Genomic DNA, 17,508 nt, shown 5'->3' on the forward strand with positions numbered 1-17,508 from the left:
CTTTGTTAATTGTTACTCTGGTGATGGCGTCGCCTGTCCCTTTCATTTCTGGTTCGATGGTACTCTTCCATGTTCCCTTTGGTATTCCAAATCTATTCTGTTTAGGTGGTGTCCCTTTCGTTGTTCTTATTATGCTCTCTTAATCTAAGGACATGGTCCAAATATATTCCGGATCTTTTCTTTTTGTTTCTTAATTATTCCATGATAATTGTTTCTGAATCCTCGGTGGTCTGAACGGCACTGTTCTTTAAAAGTTTTAAAACACTTTGTGAAATACGATTTACATGTAGATAAGAATCGAAGAAAAAAATTGTTCAGTCTGACAGAAATCAAAATGGACGGACAGAATTTTAAAAATAATGTCAGCGTCTTGGGAAAAGCATTTTAAGAAATGTGTGGATACAAGTACTTTATTTGCTCCTACCTGGATTTTACGTTCTTTGACATGTTAAATACGCGTGTGTGCATTGAATGTCATGGGTTGTAAAATGTCAAACCTTTTTGTCATTTTCTATTTTGTTCATGTACTTGCACAATTTTTTTAAACAGAAAGATTTCCGTCGTAAGTGTGAATAATATATATTCTAAATGTACATTTTCGGATTCAAATGTAAAACCCAGTGAGTCAACATATTGTATGTTATCGGTGTAAAATAGACAAATGTACATTTCATGAATTTCATTGTACGAATTTCAGAAACATATAAGACATATACTTGCTGATATCAGTCATCGGAAGTATATTCGTCATTCGCAAAAGATAAAATTTATGTTTTGTTAAAGATGTTGCTTTGCTATGAACTTCTGATGCATATATCGTGTTCAATAAAACAATAATTGACGGTATCTTGATGAAAACATCAGTTATATGAATACAAACAAGTTAAGCTGTTGTCAAACATGCAATGAGTGGAGTACGTCATAAAGTTAATGACAGCTAGGCAATTAACCCCTGCCTCTTTACACTGTAGTTAAGATTTTGAAGATCATGGATTAGTTGCTGGTAAATTGCACTGGACTGAATATAAAATGACAGATAATGGATAATAAAATAAAGTGAAATATGCTTTGTTCAGTTCAGTTTATTAATTAAAAGTCAAGAGACATACATCTCATAGCTAGACAATATTCATGTTCATACATTTTAGTACATATGATTATGAGATTTACATCCAACATGTACAATATATAAAATTATGATATCTACAATCATACATATAATATAATGATATTTTCGATAATTTATAAATTAGTTAAAGACACTGTTCTTGTTGCACTTGCTTATTGCAAAAATTTTCCTAGCTTACATAATTCTTTCACATTCTGTGTACTTAGTAATTGTACCAATTCGAAGACAATTGGTCTTCGGGAGTAATAGCTTTTTATGTATTTTTGTCTTAATGTATTATAACGTGGGCATTTTAACACAAAATGGAATTCGTCCTCTATGTCCCCTGATTTGCAAAGGTTACATGTTCTATTATTTAGATTATTGAGATTTGCTCGTGCCACAAAAAATTGTGTAAAAAATTAATAATAATAATAACATAGAAAAGATTCATCATTAATGTTTTCATACACTGTTACTAAATTTGCCTTTCTTACATTAGGGAAACAGAAATTAAAGATACATGTAATTCTTTTATACGTAAGGTTGAGGTCGATTTATTCTCGAAGGTCAAATGGGAATTTAGTTGCTTTGGGCACTTTGTTTCACAATGGGATCTGGAAAGGATTACTCTATCAGAAAACAAATAGAATTTAATAAGAGATTTTTTTGACATTGTAGGATATATTAATTAAAAATACTTGTTTATTTTGATTAATCTAAAAAATACATGTACGTAGTCTTGTACAATGTATATGATTTGAGTATACAGTTAAACCCTGCGGAAAATCCAACGAATACCATAAAAGTGCAAGTTCCTCCCACACCAAGTGACAATTGACAACAAATTCCACATCTGTAAACATATTGATTGGCAAGGTCGTCGCTCTCTTAAGTAATATTATATGGATTACTCACAGGTGTTAGCAGAAAAACCGCAATTATAATTGTGTAGTAATGTTTATTGATCTCTAATTTTTTTTATTGTCTGCAGGTGCAACCACAAAGGTCAAATTTTGTATCATTATTTGATGTTTGATTTATATTTATGCATATTGGAAATGTTATAAGGAAATAAGTGTATATTTGTACATGTATTGTATGATATTTATCTTTTGATATTATTTTTTTATTATCCTGAAGGGTTGAAATGTATATCTGTTAATTGCACAACTTGAATTTTTTTTGGTCAAATATTTTTTCCTCAAGCGGGGATTGACCTACAAAACTTACATATACATATACAATGTAATTTAAATTTCAATTTTCACGTCAAGACTGAGTAGGAATTCCCAGTATTTTACAATGTTAATTGAATGCTAGACGTCAAAGTACCGACTTTCCCATCCACCGACGTAAAGATTTTAGGAATTTTTACCCTAAGTGCTGGACACTCACAGGCAAATAACAAAGCGGATTAATACTTGTTTTTCGAGCATCCTTTCGTTTTTTATATTTTTTTCATTTAATATCCGATCCTCGTTATTGTTCGCAGACGAACGCAAGCACATTGGTGAACAGACGTACGGATGTCGTCATAAAAACTACTTCTGTTTGGCATCAAAACTTCTCATGTCATTTTATATATAGATCATTCAATAGACTGCTACAGAAAATTTCGCCAATGGAAGTTGGATCTGCAGGAAACAAAACTATTCGATTGGAAATAAACACATCTTTAGATATTTTTTCTGCAAACTCTGCCTGGATTACTCTGAATGTCAAATGCACCTATTTTGTTTATTATTCTGACCCTTTTAAATTACCCTTTTCCTCTCTTTAAATAGGTTCCAACTTTAGCTGACTTTCAAGTTATCAGTCTTTTGATAATAAATGTCGAGACCACTAATTATTTTCATAAAAAACATTATTTTAAAATATAAAGGGTAACCGATAACAAATTATATTTATGTAGTCTTTGTTCCATTCATACAGGAAAATTTTTCGTTTTCAGTCTTGCTAACAACTAGAGAAACTCTACAGATTTTTTGACGGGTTAACTTTTACTGAGTCAATATGATAGTTGCTCGAATGCTTGTCGAGAGCAATTATATTAGTACATGTATGTTGAATGCAATCAACACACGTCCCAGACTTCGTTGCAGTAGATTTTATAGTGAAAAAAGGAGAGACATTTCGAACCCCCCCCCCCCCCCCTAAAGAGCTAGGTTGTTATCGAACACAATGATAAACATAATGCACGTGGGGAAAATAAATTTCAAAATAACTGATAAAAGCTACTATAAGAAAAGAATATTGTTGTTTTTAACTTTTAAAGACTTCTTAGCAAGACAATGTATAATATTGTACAATAACGTACATAACACGTACGTAAAGGAATCCACGTCTTGTCCAAAAATATTCTGTTATATGACTGCAAGCTCCTCGGTTTGGTTTTCCATGTTCCCATGTTTAAAAATGCATTGAAAGTTGTTCAACATCTATTTACTTCTTATTTCTGAAATTAAGTTTAATAATTTTGTCGACAGATAAAATATTTTTATCAATCCTTAGGATAGGTATTGCCGCCGATGCAGTGTATTGCTGAATATTGAAGCTGCAATTCTGGCAAATCTATTATCGTCAACGACAATATGTGACGATGGAAAACAATATACAGGCACACATGCAGGGAATGGGAAGGGGGTGTCCTCGTTTGAAAAATGTCTGCATCTAAGCAGTCGAAGAATTCGAATAGCAGCAAACATTAATGAATAAGACTTTGCCAGATTCTATTTTGCACGCTGGACGTTTTGCTGCTGGTTATAATAAGAACAGCCATGTCTACATGTTCGTGAATTATGTTACATTGTTCTGTCGGATTCCTTTTCCTATTGTTTGGTGAATTATTCTTGGGTGTGAGCTCAGTAACAATACGTCAATGGCCAATACAATTAGTTATTGTTGATAAACTTGACGTGCTCTTTCCACCACTAAGTGTGTGGTTCTGATATTCCAGGCTCAAGCATTCGTCCTTCGAGAATTTTTCACTCATATTGGTACACAACCAATTGCCGATAGAAAGCTGCAAATTTAGACCTGTACTCGGCACTTACGACTTCTAATTATTAGCAGTGAGGGTCCCTTTTTCATGAGACAAGGGATCTCGATTCATATGGCCTCATTCGAGAAACCTCTTTCTTCGTCCTTTTATAGACTGACGAAATAATAAATAAATGAAAAATAATTGCACATAAAATGTATCAAACTTTAAATTGATGAAATACCAATAGCATGGAAAAGATGCGACATTTTATTTAAAAAAAGCATCGATAATACACAAACCAAAAATTGAGTTCAAGATTTTAAGTCTAACTTATAGTTAATATTTTCCTCCAACCCCTTCCCCGACAAATGAAATGTATGCCTTATTTGCATGGTTGTTTATATACTGCTATTTGGTAATTTCGTGCTTTTTAAAACAATTAAGTATTCGGAAACATTGACTTTAATAAAATAATTCACTACTATGTCAATGTCACTGCATGGTCAAGTTTTTTGTTATGACACAATGTGATAAACAAAGACTTTGCTATAGCTTTAACGTTAAGTTCAGGTCACATTATTTCTGGCTCTAAATTTGAAACCTTTTGTTCAATAAAAACGGAACTCGTAAAATTTTATATCTTGTGTTTGGTCGTTTACAAGATTACGTTGTTAAAAGTCATTCCGTACACACAAGAACTATTGCTCTGAAGTTGATAATAAAAAGATGCTGTAGTTCCTCATTGACAATATCTAGTAGTTTTTGAATATCAAGTCTTCCAACAACCTGTTAAAATCCGAGGGACGCTTAGAAGTGAGCTCTTTAGTCAACATGTTTTTATATTCCTATATGAAGCATAATTTACATGGGTAGTAAAGACTCTTGTTGTGACCTTCAATTCGACATTCAGAAATGTCGAACGACGTTTTATCGATTAACAATAGTTATTTCCATCTTATGTCGACTTGATCAATCCCAGTGAACTTAAAATAAACGTCACCTGACCACAGAGTTTGCTACAGTTGTTCAATATTTTGATGTTTACTGACAATAAACGTTTTTATTATACCTTATTATAATAATTCTACACAACGCGTTATCTGTGTAACGGGAGAGGAGAAAAATGCAGCGGACCAGACCGGGATTCGAACCCGAACCCGACTTTAAGGAGGGAGGAATGTGGCGGTCAGACGGGTTCGATCGCCGGTGGCCAGATAGCTCAGTTGGTAGAGCACCTGACTGGAGATTCAGGGGGCCCGGATTCGAATCCCGGTCTGGTCCGCTGCATTTTTCTCCTCTCCCGTTACATTTGGTGCCGTGCCATGCCTAGGAAGTGACAGGTGAAAGACCTGCCAGGGAAGAGCCTGGGTTGGTGTCTTCGGGGGCCGAAGACCTTTAAGGAGGGAGGAATGTGGCGGTCAGACGGGTTCGATCGCCGGTGGCAAGATAGCTCAGTTGGTAGAGCACCTGACTGGAGATTCAGGGGGCCCGGGTTGGAATCCCGGTCTGGTCCGCTGCATTTTTCTCCTCTCCCGTTACATCTGATTGGTTCTAGATTTTCACGTGATCGGGCCATAAAACTTCATATTTCACGGTCGTCGGCATGCTTTTCATCATATTTCCCCTCTTGGATACCTAGTGCATTTTCCCGCAATAGTTATCGTTCGTTGAAAGTAGTAGACGTCACAGTAGCCTGGTTTACGTCACAAAATTGATGATTAGTGATGTGTCAAAGGGTTTCAGTAACTTTACGTTAAAAATGACAGTGAATTTGCGAGCGGTGCCGAATTTGAAAGTTTATGTTTATTTCAAAGTTTTTGCTTGTTTCGGTATAATAAACAATTCATTGCATGAATGTTCGGGAAACATGAAGATTTATTCAGCCAAGAAATATCATATTCCCCTCGGACGAAGTCCTCGGGGAATATGATATTTCTTGGCTGAATAAACCTTCATATTTCCCTCGCAATCATGCAATAAATGTATAATGGGCAACTAACACCTTAACTATAAGACAAAAGTTAGCTTTTCAGCTTTCAGTTCAGCTTTCCTTTCGTTAACTTCTTCTAGTTTTGAAGCAATATTCCAATATCATCTGCATATGGTATTTATGTCTCCCAGCTGATTCGGTACGGATGAGCATGTTTTGAGTGCGAACAGTTTTTAAAACGAAGCAGATTACTGAAAAATAAGTTGGTGTTAAAGGTCTTTCAACAATTTCGTTTAAAGTTAACAAATTCTATAGTCAATATAGTGACTTTATTTAAGGGATAATTCTCTAGATTTTGGTTTTATAATGTGATCAAACAGTTTGCTCATGTGATAATTTTCATAAATGTTTAGAGAAAATATTTAGGTTATTTTTATTCAATAATTAGAAATCTTAGCCTGCAAACCCATTCAAATATATTACTAAGCCACACACTCTGAGAGGGCATTTTTGTCACATGATGAGCAAAATGCTTAATGAAGGTATAAAGCTATCTCCTTATTTCTAGCTTTATCTAGAAGGAAGACATTTGCACAAATAAATATTTTCATTTTAAAGCAATTTACTCACGAAATGGAACTGCATTCTCGTTGTGTGTTGCTGAGAAATACACTAGGCTGAACGTTGAAAATTTCTAATAAAGGAATAAAAATAACTTTAAATCTTTCATTTTTTTTTATGGAATCAAGGATCGGGTATGGCTGTAAATACAAGAAATAACTATCTGTTCTGTTTTATTGTTCTTTTTTATAATGATGATCATACAGTTTGCTCACGTGATAATTTTATGCATTCGATGTTTATGCAAATTATCATGGGAGCAAACCGATTGATCACATAGGTGATAAAACCAAAAACTAGACAGTAATTCCTTAAGTACAACTTATTGTGGGGTTTTATTTTGACCGACATGTTTCATACCAATGTTAGGCTATCGGTTTTGTACTAATTTTGACTACGTATTATTCCGTTTACAGAGAGTTTGCGGGGTTGTGATCGGTCGACAGGGGACTTATTCCTCCTTAGTACCTTATCTCCCCTTTGGTGTTTTCCAGCGTGTCAAGAAGTACATGGACCAAGATTCCAAATCCCCATAATCGGGGTTATTTCTTCGGCTTTGCCCAAGTATTTTAAAATTTATTTAACCAATAAAATTCACCTGAAGGTACAATTGTCTACCCCTCTCCCCGGAGATATTATTGTCATGTTTTGTTTTTAAAGAAGCTACGTTGTGGGGGGATCTGATTTCGGGGATCATGAATCTTGATCTCCTCGTCAATGATCTATTTTAATGATACAATCTAACCCCGAATCTTACCTGTGAAAAATGTGTCCTTAGTTAAGTATAAGTTCTCTAAAACTATAATTAATTAATTAATCCTAGATTCTCAAGAGTTTATATCATAGAGTCTATATTTTTTTCTTAAATCTGCCACTCAAAAATGAATACATCAAACGTGTTTTCTTTCTTTATTGTGTAAAACATGATCTATAAAATGGAAGTAAAACAAAAACAAGAAATATTAGGGTACATTCACCTTTCTCGCATCATTCGTAATCTCACATGCATAAAATGTATCGCTTATCAGCCCCCATTTCAAAACAGGTATCACAGATATGCTTGATTTTATAACGAGGCTCATCAGAAGCTTCCGGTGATGAGAACTATTCATATTTCAAACTTTTATAGATAATTCACAGAAAATGGACCTGATTAGCTAACGGTAAAGATTGCTTTCCGTCGTCTGTTCAGAGTAGCAGACGTGTCCATGGTGTCTTCCGGTTTCTCCTCGTTGATAAAACTTGGTAACGACAATTGTTTACACAGCTGTTGACGACATTTGCGCGGTTTCCGGCACATGAGATAAATATCCTCAAATATTTTTGACACAGAGTCTACATTTTCTCTAACAGATATTTCGTAAAATGATAGACAACCAAGTTCTAAAGACCTTTGGAATCCTTCTTCTTCGGTAACCATTCTGTCATGGATTCGATCAATTTGATTGGCTACCAGAACCACCGGTGTTGATGTCATAACAGAATCTGGTGACGACACACTTTTGCGTTGCTTCTTACTGTAGGAATTGATGAGGAATTTAAGTCTGCTCACTTCGCCGAAACTACATCGGTCGGTCACCGAGTACATAAGAATGTAAGCCTCCGCCCACTTTATGTGGTCTTCTAAACGACTTTTCTCCGCCTGAAATTTGATACACATTTATAATAACTATTAGATCAATAAGTTATTCGTTTATTTTTCTATAAATTAGTTCATGTGTGCAGAGCTGCCACAACCCCCTTAATATGGTAGATAAATAGCTATATCTGCGTTTTCTGTATCATTAAATAAATTAAATTCTGAATTTTTTATCAAATGTTCTTAAGCATGCCATCCATTCACGTGAAAAATTTGACCTCTATTTACCAACGTGCGCCTTTACATGCGCAGCCGTTGGGTATGTACTTACTTCTAAAACACGATATGGTCAAGACCTTGATTTTTACGTCACAGGAAGAAAGTTTCGCCCATTTCATATTTTCCTACATGCTTTATTTCACGTATGATGCTGTTCAACAAAGACATTAAGTGCAATTTTATGCTCATTATCGTGACTGATAAAACACGAAGAAGCTTTTATTTTTTCTAATTATTTTTCAATGACGCGAGATACAGTGAACTAATTAAAAAAAATAAGCCTTGTTGCACGATTTCACAACTTTGCTTATATTAGCGATGTTTTCATTAGATATAAGTGAATCAGGACCACAGATTTCTATCAAAAAACGAGCTTAAGATGAAAGTAAAATAATATTCTAATTATGACCACACAAGATAGAGACTTAATTGTGACCACTGAAATTCAATTAGGTTGTGGATTCTCTATCTAACGGATTAATCTTTGTAAATGGATTAAATTAATTTCTAATGCTAATCGGTTTTTAAAATCAAAACCGTAAATCCTGATAGAAATTTGCACTCATATTTAGCATTGAAATAATTTATTTTAAAAAAATCATTTCAATCACAAACCCAAGAAATTAGCTAGGTCAAGCAGTGTAAAAAGATACAGCATATGCTGATACTAGAACTATTTACCTGCGCGGCAGTATCCAATAATTCTAAGGTCACTGTGTCACCGTCTAAACATCGTGAGCAAGCGTAAACCTTTTCTACAAAGAAAAAAAGCAGTGCGCCGTAAAATAAGATTATCTTGTCTTTAAACTTTTACAAATGTTTAAGAACATGAACTTTATATTTCTGAATCAATGTCTCGCGCGTGTTTTCATTTTTACATTAAGCGGATTAGGATACAGATGTACGCTTTACTATTTTTGAGTTTTCACCAGTTGACTTACTTTCCAACATAAAAATGCAGACAGGAAGGCGAACTGAGAATTATAAATTATTGTCCAAGAATGTATCAACATTTAGGAATAAAGTAAAAAAAGAAGGGACCAAGATTATCTTTTTTTCAGTTTGAAAATATTTACTTTTTTCATAAACGGTTCTTTACATTTATATATGGGCCGAAGACACACTTGACAAATGGGGCTTTACAATGTTGAAAAAAAAAAAATAATGACCCCAGAATGTACTGGACCAAAAAAAAAGTCAGTGATCATAAGATGACGCATTTTGTAGCTTCAGACATATGGTTTGAACATATTTTATTGTATAAATAATATACAAATGGTTTGAACACAAGTTCTAACAACTTACAAGGTTCTCACCATAAATGGCTACAACTGTCAAAGACATATTGAACTGGTGAAAACAATTATATTAATAAGAAATTATCCTCGTTGAGAATCATCGATGTCTTTTATGTAAAGTTATTATAGTATATGTATATATCAATATATACAGCAATTCCTGTATGATTTATATTTGATATATTAGCCAATGACCTTGGTTTTGCCAGTAAATTCCTGAACATACCTAAATCCGGATCATAGTCCCCAATGAACCGTCGTGTGATGAAGCGCACGGTCAAAGCTGGAAGTACAAGATAAAGATATATCAAGCATCAGCTCCACAGAAAATACATTTTCTTTATTTTTTATATCCACAATCTGTTATCAGCCGATTTGAGGATGCATGTTGAATACATTCTCTGCAGTGATGTGTATAATTTCAACCATTTTTGAATCTTATGCGGTGCAAAAGTCGACCTATTTCTTCATGCAAAAAATTCATTTTTGGCAGGATGACTTTTATTGTGGGAAAATCAAGATGAAATTTTATAACTGCATAATATTTCACAATTTTTGTAACTTGAAGAATTTAAGGAAATCCAATGCTGATATTTTCTGTAAAGGTTACAGTCACATTAAATTTTGCACTGTTTTTTATGTAAACAATTTGATGTTAAGAAAACTCTTGGAAAAAAGAAAAGATTTAAAGAATAGCAAATAATTTATATTTTTTATTTTAGATGCTTTTGAGAATTCACGGTACAATCTATTTTTAAACGTCTTGTTATCAAGTCTTCATTAATCTTATCACACGGATTATGTTAAGGTACAAATAAAAGTACGTCCAATCTTAATTTGATAAAAAGCTCTCTAGGATTGGAGATAAAATAATAAAGCTGATGCAGGGGAAACGAGACGCAAACCTCAATAACTTTTCTCCTCAGAAGAGATCTTATCAAAATGCAGCCATTTCTCTTATAAACATAATAGCGTAATTTAGTTATTCTATCAGAATTTATGAGAGAGTATATCAAACATCATAGACACTTAGCGATGAAAGAAAAAGCGTTCGAAAAGCACAAGAATTACGTATAAATATATACTTTCTCCATTGTTGCAAAAGGCTTTTGCTGCCCCCCCCCTCCCCCCTCTAACATGCGTGTGGCCTGAAATCTTGCTCTGAATATTTTGTCGCTCCGTGTACAAATCTGACAGAAACAATTTTCCAATTATATCAAACATGTACTTATTTACAGACATTTTACGAACTGGAAAAACAAATCTCTATGATGTAGTATAATTCTATTAATTTCAGGAATTTACTTAAAAACCTCCTATCCACAGACATTTGATTTTCATGTATCTTTTTTATTTTATTTTATTTTTCTTCGCTTAGATTCCCATCTCACAAAATTAATCCTGCATTGCAGTATAACAATATTCTATTTGCATTGAAGCTCTTTGATAACGTTTGCAATAAAAACATTCTTTAAAGCTTAAATGGTTCAGCTTTTCACACATTAAAGAAGTTTAACAATGCATTTAAAACTGCTAACTTTAAGCTACCATGTTTTAGAATGCACTACATTGTGGTTTGTCCTTGATCACAAAATTTCGCACTAACCGCCCAGAATTTAAGTAAGTATTCATCTTTTAAAAAAGGAATATATACGATATTGAAGAAAAATGAGTTCTTAATTATTACAAGTGGAATTTTGCAAATCATAGGTCATTCAGAATGAATTTATAGAAAGTTGAATAAAAGAGACATCTGACCACTATCAACCACTCTGATCGTAACAAATTATAACCATTTTCCAGATATCTTTAAAATATATTTTTCTCAATTTGAAAATTGTCAATTCAGAGAGAATATTTTATAACAACTTCAATCTACATGTAGTTTAAATTGCACAATAACTGAATTCTGGAACAAAAATAAAATTCTACACCTCCAAAGTTTTGAAGTGACATAAACTAGTGCTCAGGAACCCTGGCATGCTTAATGGGGGATTAGCATGATTAAACGTTATCGGGGCCCATCTGTGACTACCTGACTCAACACTTGATCAAGATTAACATCAAATGTACACAAAGATTTGCATAACGCTACATTCGGTCCCCATTTACCGTAAACTCCTGTTGCCCAACCTAAAAGCGTATTTTTCTCTCCAAATAAATAATTGAATAACTGTTAATTGTTTCATTGCTCTTTCATTGCCGCCATTTAAATGGTTAGTACCTATAATATAAACAGTTTAATTCTTCCATCGTACATAGTTATATAAGATAGTTATATTAGGGAACGGCTGATTATGATCATGTGTTTTTCTACGCCACTTATAGGAGCGAAAGGCCGCGATACAATTTTTTATTTTTTTTTTTATGTTAACCGGACCATTTGAAAATTGGTCTACTTTGAGTATTTATATATTATCTAAAATAAATAGCTTCGACCTTTTTTTTTTTTTTTAAAATAGACTTGCTCTTGTTAAACATTGCTTTGTACAAGACGAAAATTACTTAATTGTAATGGAAATTGCTTCAATCACAGATAGCACAGTTTCAAGGTCACCAGTTTCATTGCACAAAATGCTTACATTTACGCTATACGTTAGAGAAATAGTTTCAAAATAAATACTATAGGTTGGTAATATATAAAGTACATTACTAAAACAAAAAATTCTCTCCTTTACCTTTGTGGAAAATTTGATCATAATTAGATTTATTCTCAATGCCTTTTGTAATTGTTGCAGATTTTTGCAATAAAAAATGTTTGATAGGACAGAAAACAGCTGCTGTTTGTCCATTTTTACAGAAATTTATAACCATTTATGTCAAATAAATGCGCCAGTTTAGTAATCTTTAAATTGAGATTCCTTTTTATTAATTTATTGATATGCATACAAGTTTTGCAGAGATGTATGTGTGTGAGTGGAGGGATGTCATATATGTACTTATAGGCTTCTTTAAAAAAATTATTTTGAAAGGATACACCCTTTTCTTTCTTTCTTTTTTTTTTTTTCAAAATAAGGGTTATAATCAAATCATTTTTCAATGCAGGTTTTGATAACAAAATGCCAAGACGGCACCAGATATTTATTTTCTAATCCTATGTTTTCATGCAGTTCCATCTATACTTGAATAAACATAATTTCCTGTAATTCATTTCTGCTGGAATTTCAAATTTCCGTGTAGGACGAGAAAACAGATTAACATGCTAAAATAAAGCGAATGTTGGCTTAAACTTAATCAAGACTATCTTTGATCGGAATGAGAAACCGGCTATTCAATATTGTTTTTGTTGATGAAAACAAAACAGAACGTAATTTGTAACGTCATGGAATTAATACTGTTTACGATAATAGTCTTTCACATTTTTTACAGGTCACGTTTTTTGCATGATTGATGTCAATTTCTTTCTATCATTGCAAAAGCCGATTTTATTCTCAAATAATCAAATTGATCATTGTTGATCGATATTTCTAAAGATTTTACTATCAGGAAAAACGTTAACTATCAAGAGACAGCATAATACTGCTAACAAAAGTATTGACTTTAACAAACATCTATGATGTTTATCTATTTACAGAAACGTTCTTTGAAGCTATTATTCAACAAACCTGTTGATTCTTAAGCCAAACATAAACTAATTATCAGCATTTTAAAAACCATTTTGAACACTAAATATTCTTACAGGAATTGTAACACGGTCTTTATTGGTTGGTTTTGATATTGTATTTGCAAGATGTGAGGGGAAAAGCGCTACACTATAGAAATTTTAATTTTCCTTTGCAAACATTCACATTTTATGATATATCTTTGAGAATATGAATGAAATAAAAAAATCCCTGTCTTGGTCGCCAAATTTCATGCTTCTAAATGTAATTTTTTGCTTTATTGAAGAAAAAAGCATTTTAAACCCTATGAAAAGTTAAACAAATTAAACGTACCTACCTTTATCCCCCCCCCAAAAAAAAGCAAGTAAAAAACAGTAGCAATACTTTTGAAAGACAGGGCATATAAAAATTACCTACCTGATTTACCAACTCCATTTTGTCCCAGAATTGCAATCCGCAATGGTTTCTGTTTGGAAGACATAGAAATTTTTCGTCGAGGTGTCGACATGGTTCGCATATTTTCTCAAATTTTGCACGGAACAAAACACCACACAAAACCATAGACAAGAGTTATAATGTAGTTTACCAATATCTGCCTCTAATAAATACCCTGGAGGGCGAGTTTTTCACACATTACTATATATCTCCATTGATAAACACATAATGAATCGAAAATTGCTTCCCAGTGGCTGTACGATCAAGTAGCGCTGCTGTCTCTGGTCCTTATGGTCAAGAAAAGATTAAGAGTCGATGTCCGGATAAATTGATTTATATGGCTACGGACATAAATGAAGGGACTTAGTAAATAAACTACACGGTAGGGTAAACGGCGTAAGTGTATTGTAAACAAATTTAGCACCACCTTATTCTTACAACGGTTAACACTATCGAACAGCTCTTAGCGAACTGTTTGCTTTAGCATGCCCATCGTCGCATTAATAGGAAATGACAAGGCATCCGTGCGTCGATAGCAGCGTGAAATCGTGATCCAGTGAATTACATGTATTAAGCAGAAATTGATGCGTTCATAGAAAATTATCTGTTATCTTAAACATTTATTAAGTATCCCTTTGAGAGTAATCTGAAAAAGGGATTAGAGCTTATACGACGATTAAAAGATGAATTAGAACCTGTTGACTTATGAACATGTACTACGGTTTACTACTATTCGTGCAATCCTCTTACATGAACTTTATTATCCTGCTTTATACCCAGAGCATTTAATGTATTTTTCTTTCAGTAGGCTTAATTACTCATTGACCCCAAAATAAAACCTTTCCCGAGTACCCATTTTAAATGTATCAACAAATACACAAATGACAAGAAAACATACATGTACATGTACCTGCCCACTCAGCAACACTTGAACTTTGACCGAGTGCATGTCGTTTCTGAACTTTCAAAGGTACAAAAAACGACATTAATGCTACTTCACGGGTAAATCAGTACATAAAATTTGGTTTGAGAATCAAATATATATTTGTTTTGCACTTCAGCATGTACAAAATTATGTATAATTTGATGCCTTTACTGTTCATGGCCAAGATAGCTGCCGTTGATTATAACGAAGAATCCAAAAAACATGGCAGGTATTAAGATATAAAGGTACTCAATTAAAACATCTATTTCAACAGCAACGAACTGATTTCACTTAAGAAAATACATTGCACGTCGTCTTTCAATCCATTTGTTCGCTGAGTTGAATTGTGACAAGAAATTGTGTTCAAACCGAATACCGGAATCTTAAGTTAAAGATTACTGATTAAATCAACTGCATAACAACTTTCATCTTTGATCAAATTAAATCGACAAATTGTTATCACGTAAAAGACAAGAAAAGTATTTGAAGAAGAAATCATGAAGACATTGGAATCTATACGAAGGCGTCTGGAGCTTTAAAGTTCTGATTACCCGCCTCGATAAAATGCAAAATAAAATGCACATTATAAGTTCAGCGGAAATACAGCACATCGAAAAAACAAATTGGTTTCTTTCGAAAGAAAACATTTCAAAAATCCAAATGATTCTAATTTAATATTTTTACAAAATGTTGTGCTTCTCCCGTGAATTTCAAGAGCTCACGTGCAAGTTTCAGAGGAAACACAACAGTGGTGGATCCAGAATATAATTTCAGATAGCTTTCATACTGTGTTAGCTCCAATGGTTTCACTTTACAGTGAAAGGATATTGTTATACTTTCAAAGATTGTTCCCAATATAATTCTATACTAAAAAAGGTCTAACATTTCCAATGTTTTACTGAGGGGTCATAAAAAGATCGATTTTTAACCGCAGAGCGAGATATTGGACCTGTAGATGAGATGTTGGACCGCTTACGTCACAGTGTGGGCGGGGTCAGCTGTATCTTATTTGCATTCGTTGGAGTTCGACAGCCTAACGGCCTCAGGCAAGCAATTTGGTTCTTGCGTCCGACAAAACGCATGTTGCCCTGTTCATTGTTTCATTCAACATCTACACATACAGTGGTAAAATTAGTATATTCCAGTAGTCCATTTACAGTGGTCAAATCAGGATATTACTCGAAGTGCGCTTATATATATATATATATATATATATATATATATATATATATATATATATATATATATATATATATATATATATATATATATGTTAATTAAGGATATTTGTCCAGTGGGTCCACATAAAATGATATACATTTATTGACTGGGTTCGAGGGCAACATGCGTTTTGTCGGACCCAAGAACCAAACTGTTTGCCTGAGGCCGTTAGGCCGAAGGCAAACAGTTTGGTTCGAGGGGTCGACAAAACGCATTTTGCCCGAGAACACAGTTAATAAATGTTTTGTTATACCTTTTATTTATTTATTTATTATTTTTTTGGATATACATGTATGTCGACCACCAACGAATGCAAATGAGATTTAGCTGACCCCTCCCGTTATGTGACGTAAGCGGTCCAACATCTCATCAACAGGTCCAATATCTCACTCCGCGGTCAAAAATCGATTTTTTATGCCCGCTCAGTAAAACTTTGGAAATGTTAGACTTTTATTAGTATTGATTTATATAGGAACAAATTTTTAAAGGTATAACAATAGATTTTATCAAATGATCCACATATATTTACAGCGATAAAATAAAATATAATGTCATTTCAGAGGTTTGTATACAGTGGTACTTATAAGATTACTTTTCATGACCAAGTTCATAAAATCAGGTTGTAAAATCAAGATATACTCCAAGTGCCCAACTATATTTAGTAAAATCAGAATATTTTTTCTAGTAAGTCCAAGTATAATGAAAGAATAACTATTATACTTCCCAGGCCCGCATACAGTTTCATTCTTTTGGTCTACATAGGGTGGAAATCAGAATGTTACCCAAAGTGCCCAACTAAATTGGTAAAATCAGGATAATTTTTCAGTCCCCACTGGGTTCACATACAATGATGGAATCAGGATAATAGACTCCCCAGGCCCACATGCAGTGGTGAAACTAGAATATTATTCAGAAGTGTGATAAGATCAGGATATTGCGAAGTGCAGTGTTTTTTGGGGGAAAAAAATTATATTTTTCCAGTGGGTCCAAGTAAAATCAAGATATTTCCCCCATATGCAGTGGTCCACATACAGTAGTAAAATCAGGATAATTTTCCAAGTGCCCAAATGTATTGGTAAAATTATATTCATGGAGTCCACATGCAGTGATAGTGTTAAAATAAAGATAATAATCGTGTTGGTTACTTTTATCAAATAGTGGTAAAATCAGAATATTGTTCCATTAGGCCCAAATAAAAAAAATTAAACCAGGATATTATTCCAGTTGTCAACTTACAGTGTTTAAATCAGAATATTACTCTTGATGCCAATAACAGGGGAAAATCGGGACACTTTTGCAGGAAATTCACATACATTGGTAGAATAAGGGTATTTCCTCCACTGGCTGGACAAACAGGTACATATGATAGCACAGAAGCAATCAGAAACCCAAACTGACATTGCCCCTCGTTCTAATATCAAACCGGTATCAAAAGTGCAGCCAAGAGAGGGTTATAGGCAATGAAGATATCAAAAGCTGAGAGGAAATTATAAGACTAATCAAGAAGAATTTTCCACAGTAGGG

At 33.5% G+C, this 17,508-nt stretch overlaps 1 protein-coding gene across 1 annotated transcript; it reads right to left on the minus strand.

Moving 5' to 3' along the window:
- Positions 1–7,764: 7,764 nt before the first annotated feature.
- On the minus strand, positions 7,765–14,342 carry LOC133203831 (ras-related and estrogen-regulated growth inhibitor-like). The gene is made up of 4 exons (XM_061339618.1): positions 13,821–14,342; positions 10,028–10,084; positions 9,185–9,258; positions 7,765–8,287 (listed from the first exon to the last, which is right to left on the minus strand). The coding sequence occupies exons 1-4, from the start codon at positions 13,918–13,920 to the stop codon at positions 7,799–7,801; spliced, it is 720 nt and encodes a 239-aa protein (XP_061195602.1). The 5' UTR covers positions 13,921–14,342; the 3' UTR covers positions 7,765–7,798.
- Between the last annotated feature and the right edge of the window lie 3,166 nt (positions 14,343–17,508).

Source organism: Saccostrea echinata, unplaced genomic scaffold (assembly GCF_033153115.1).
Source record: "Saccostrea echinata isolate AGI-Se365-2 ecotype Australia unplaced genomic scaffold, CSIRO_AGI_Sech_v1 ptg000052l, whole genome shotgun sequence".
NCBI lineage: Eukaryota > Metazoa > Mollusca > Bivalvia > Ostreida > Ostreidae > Saccostrea > Saccostrea echinata.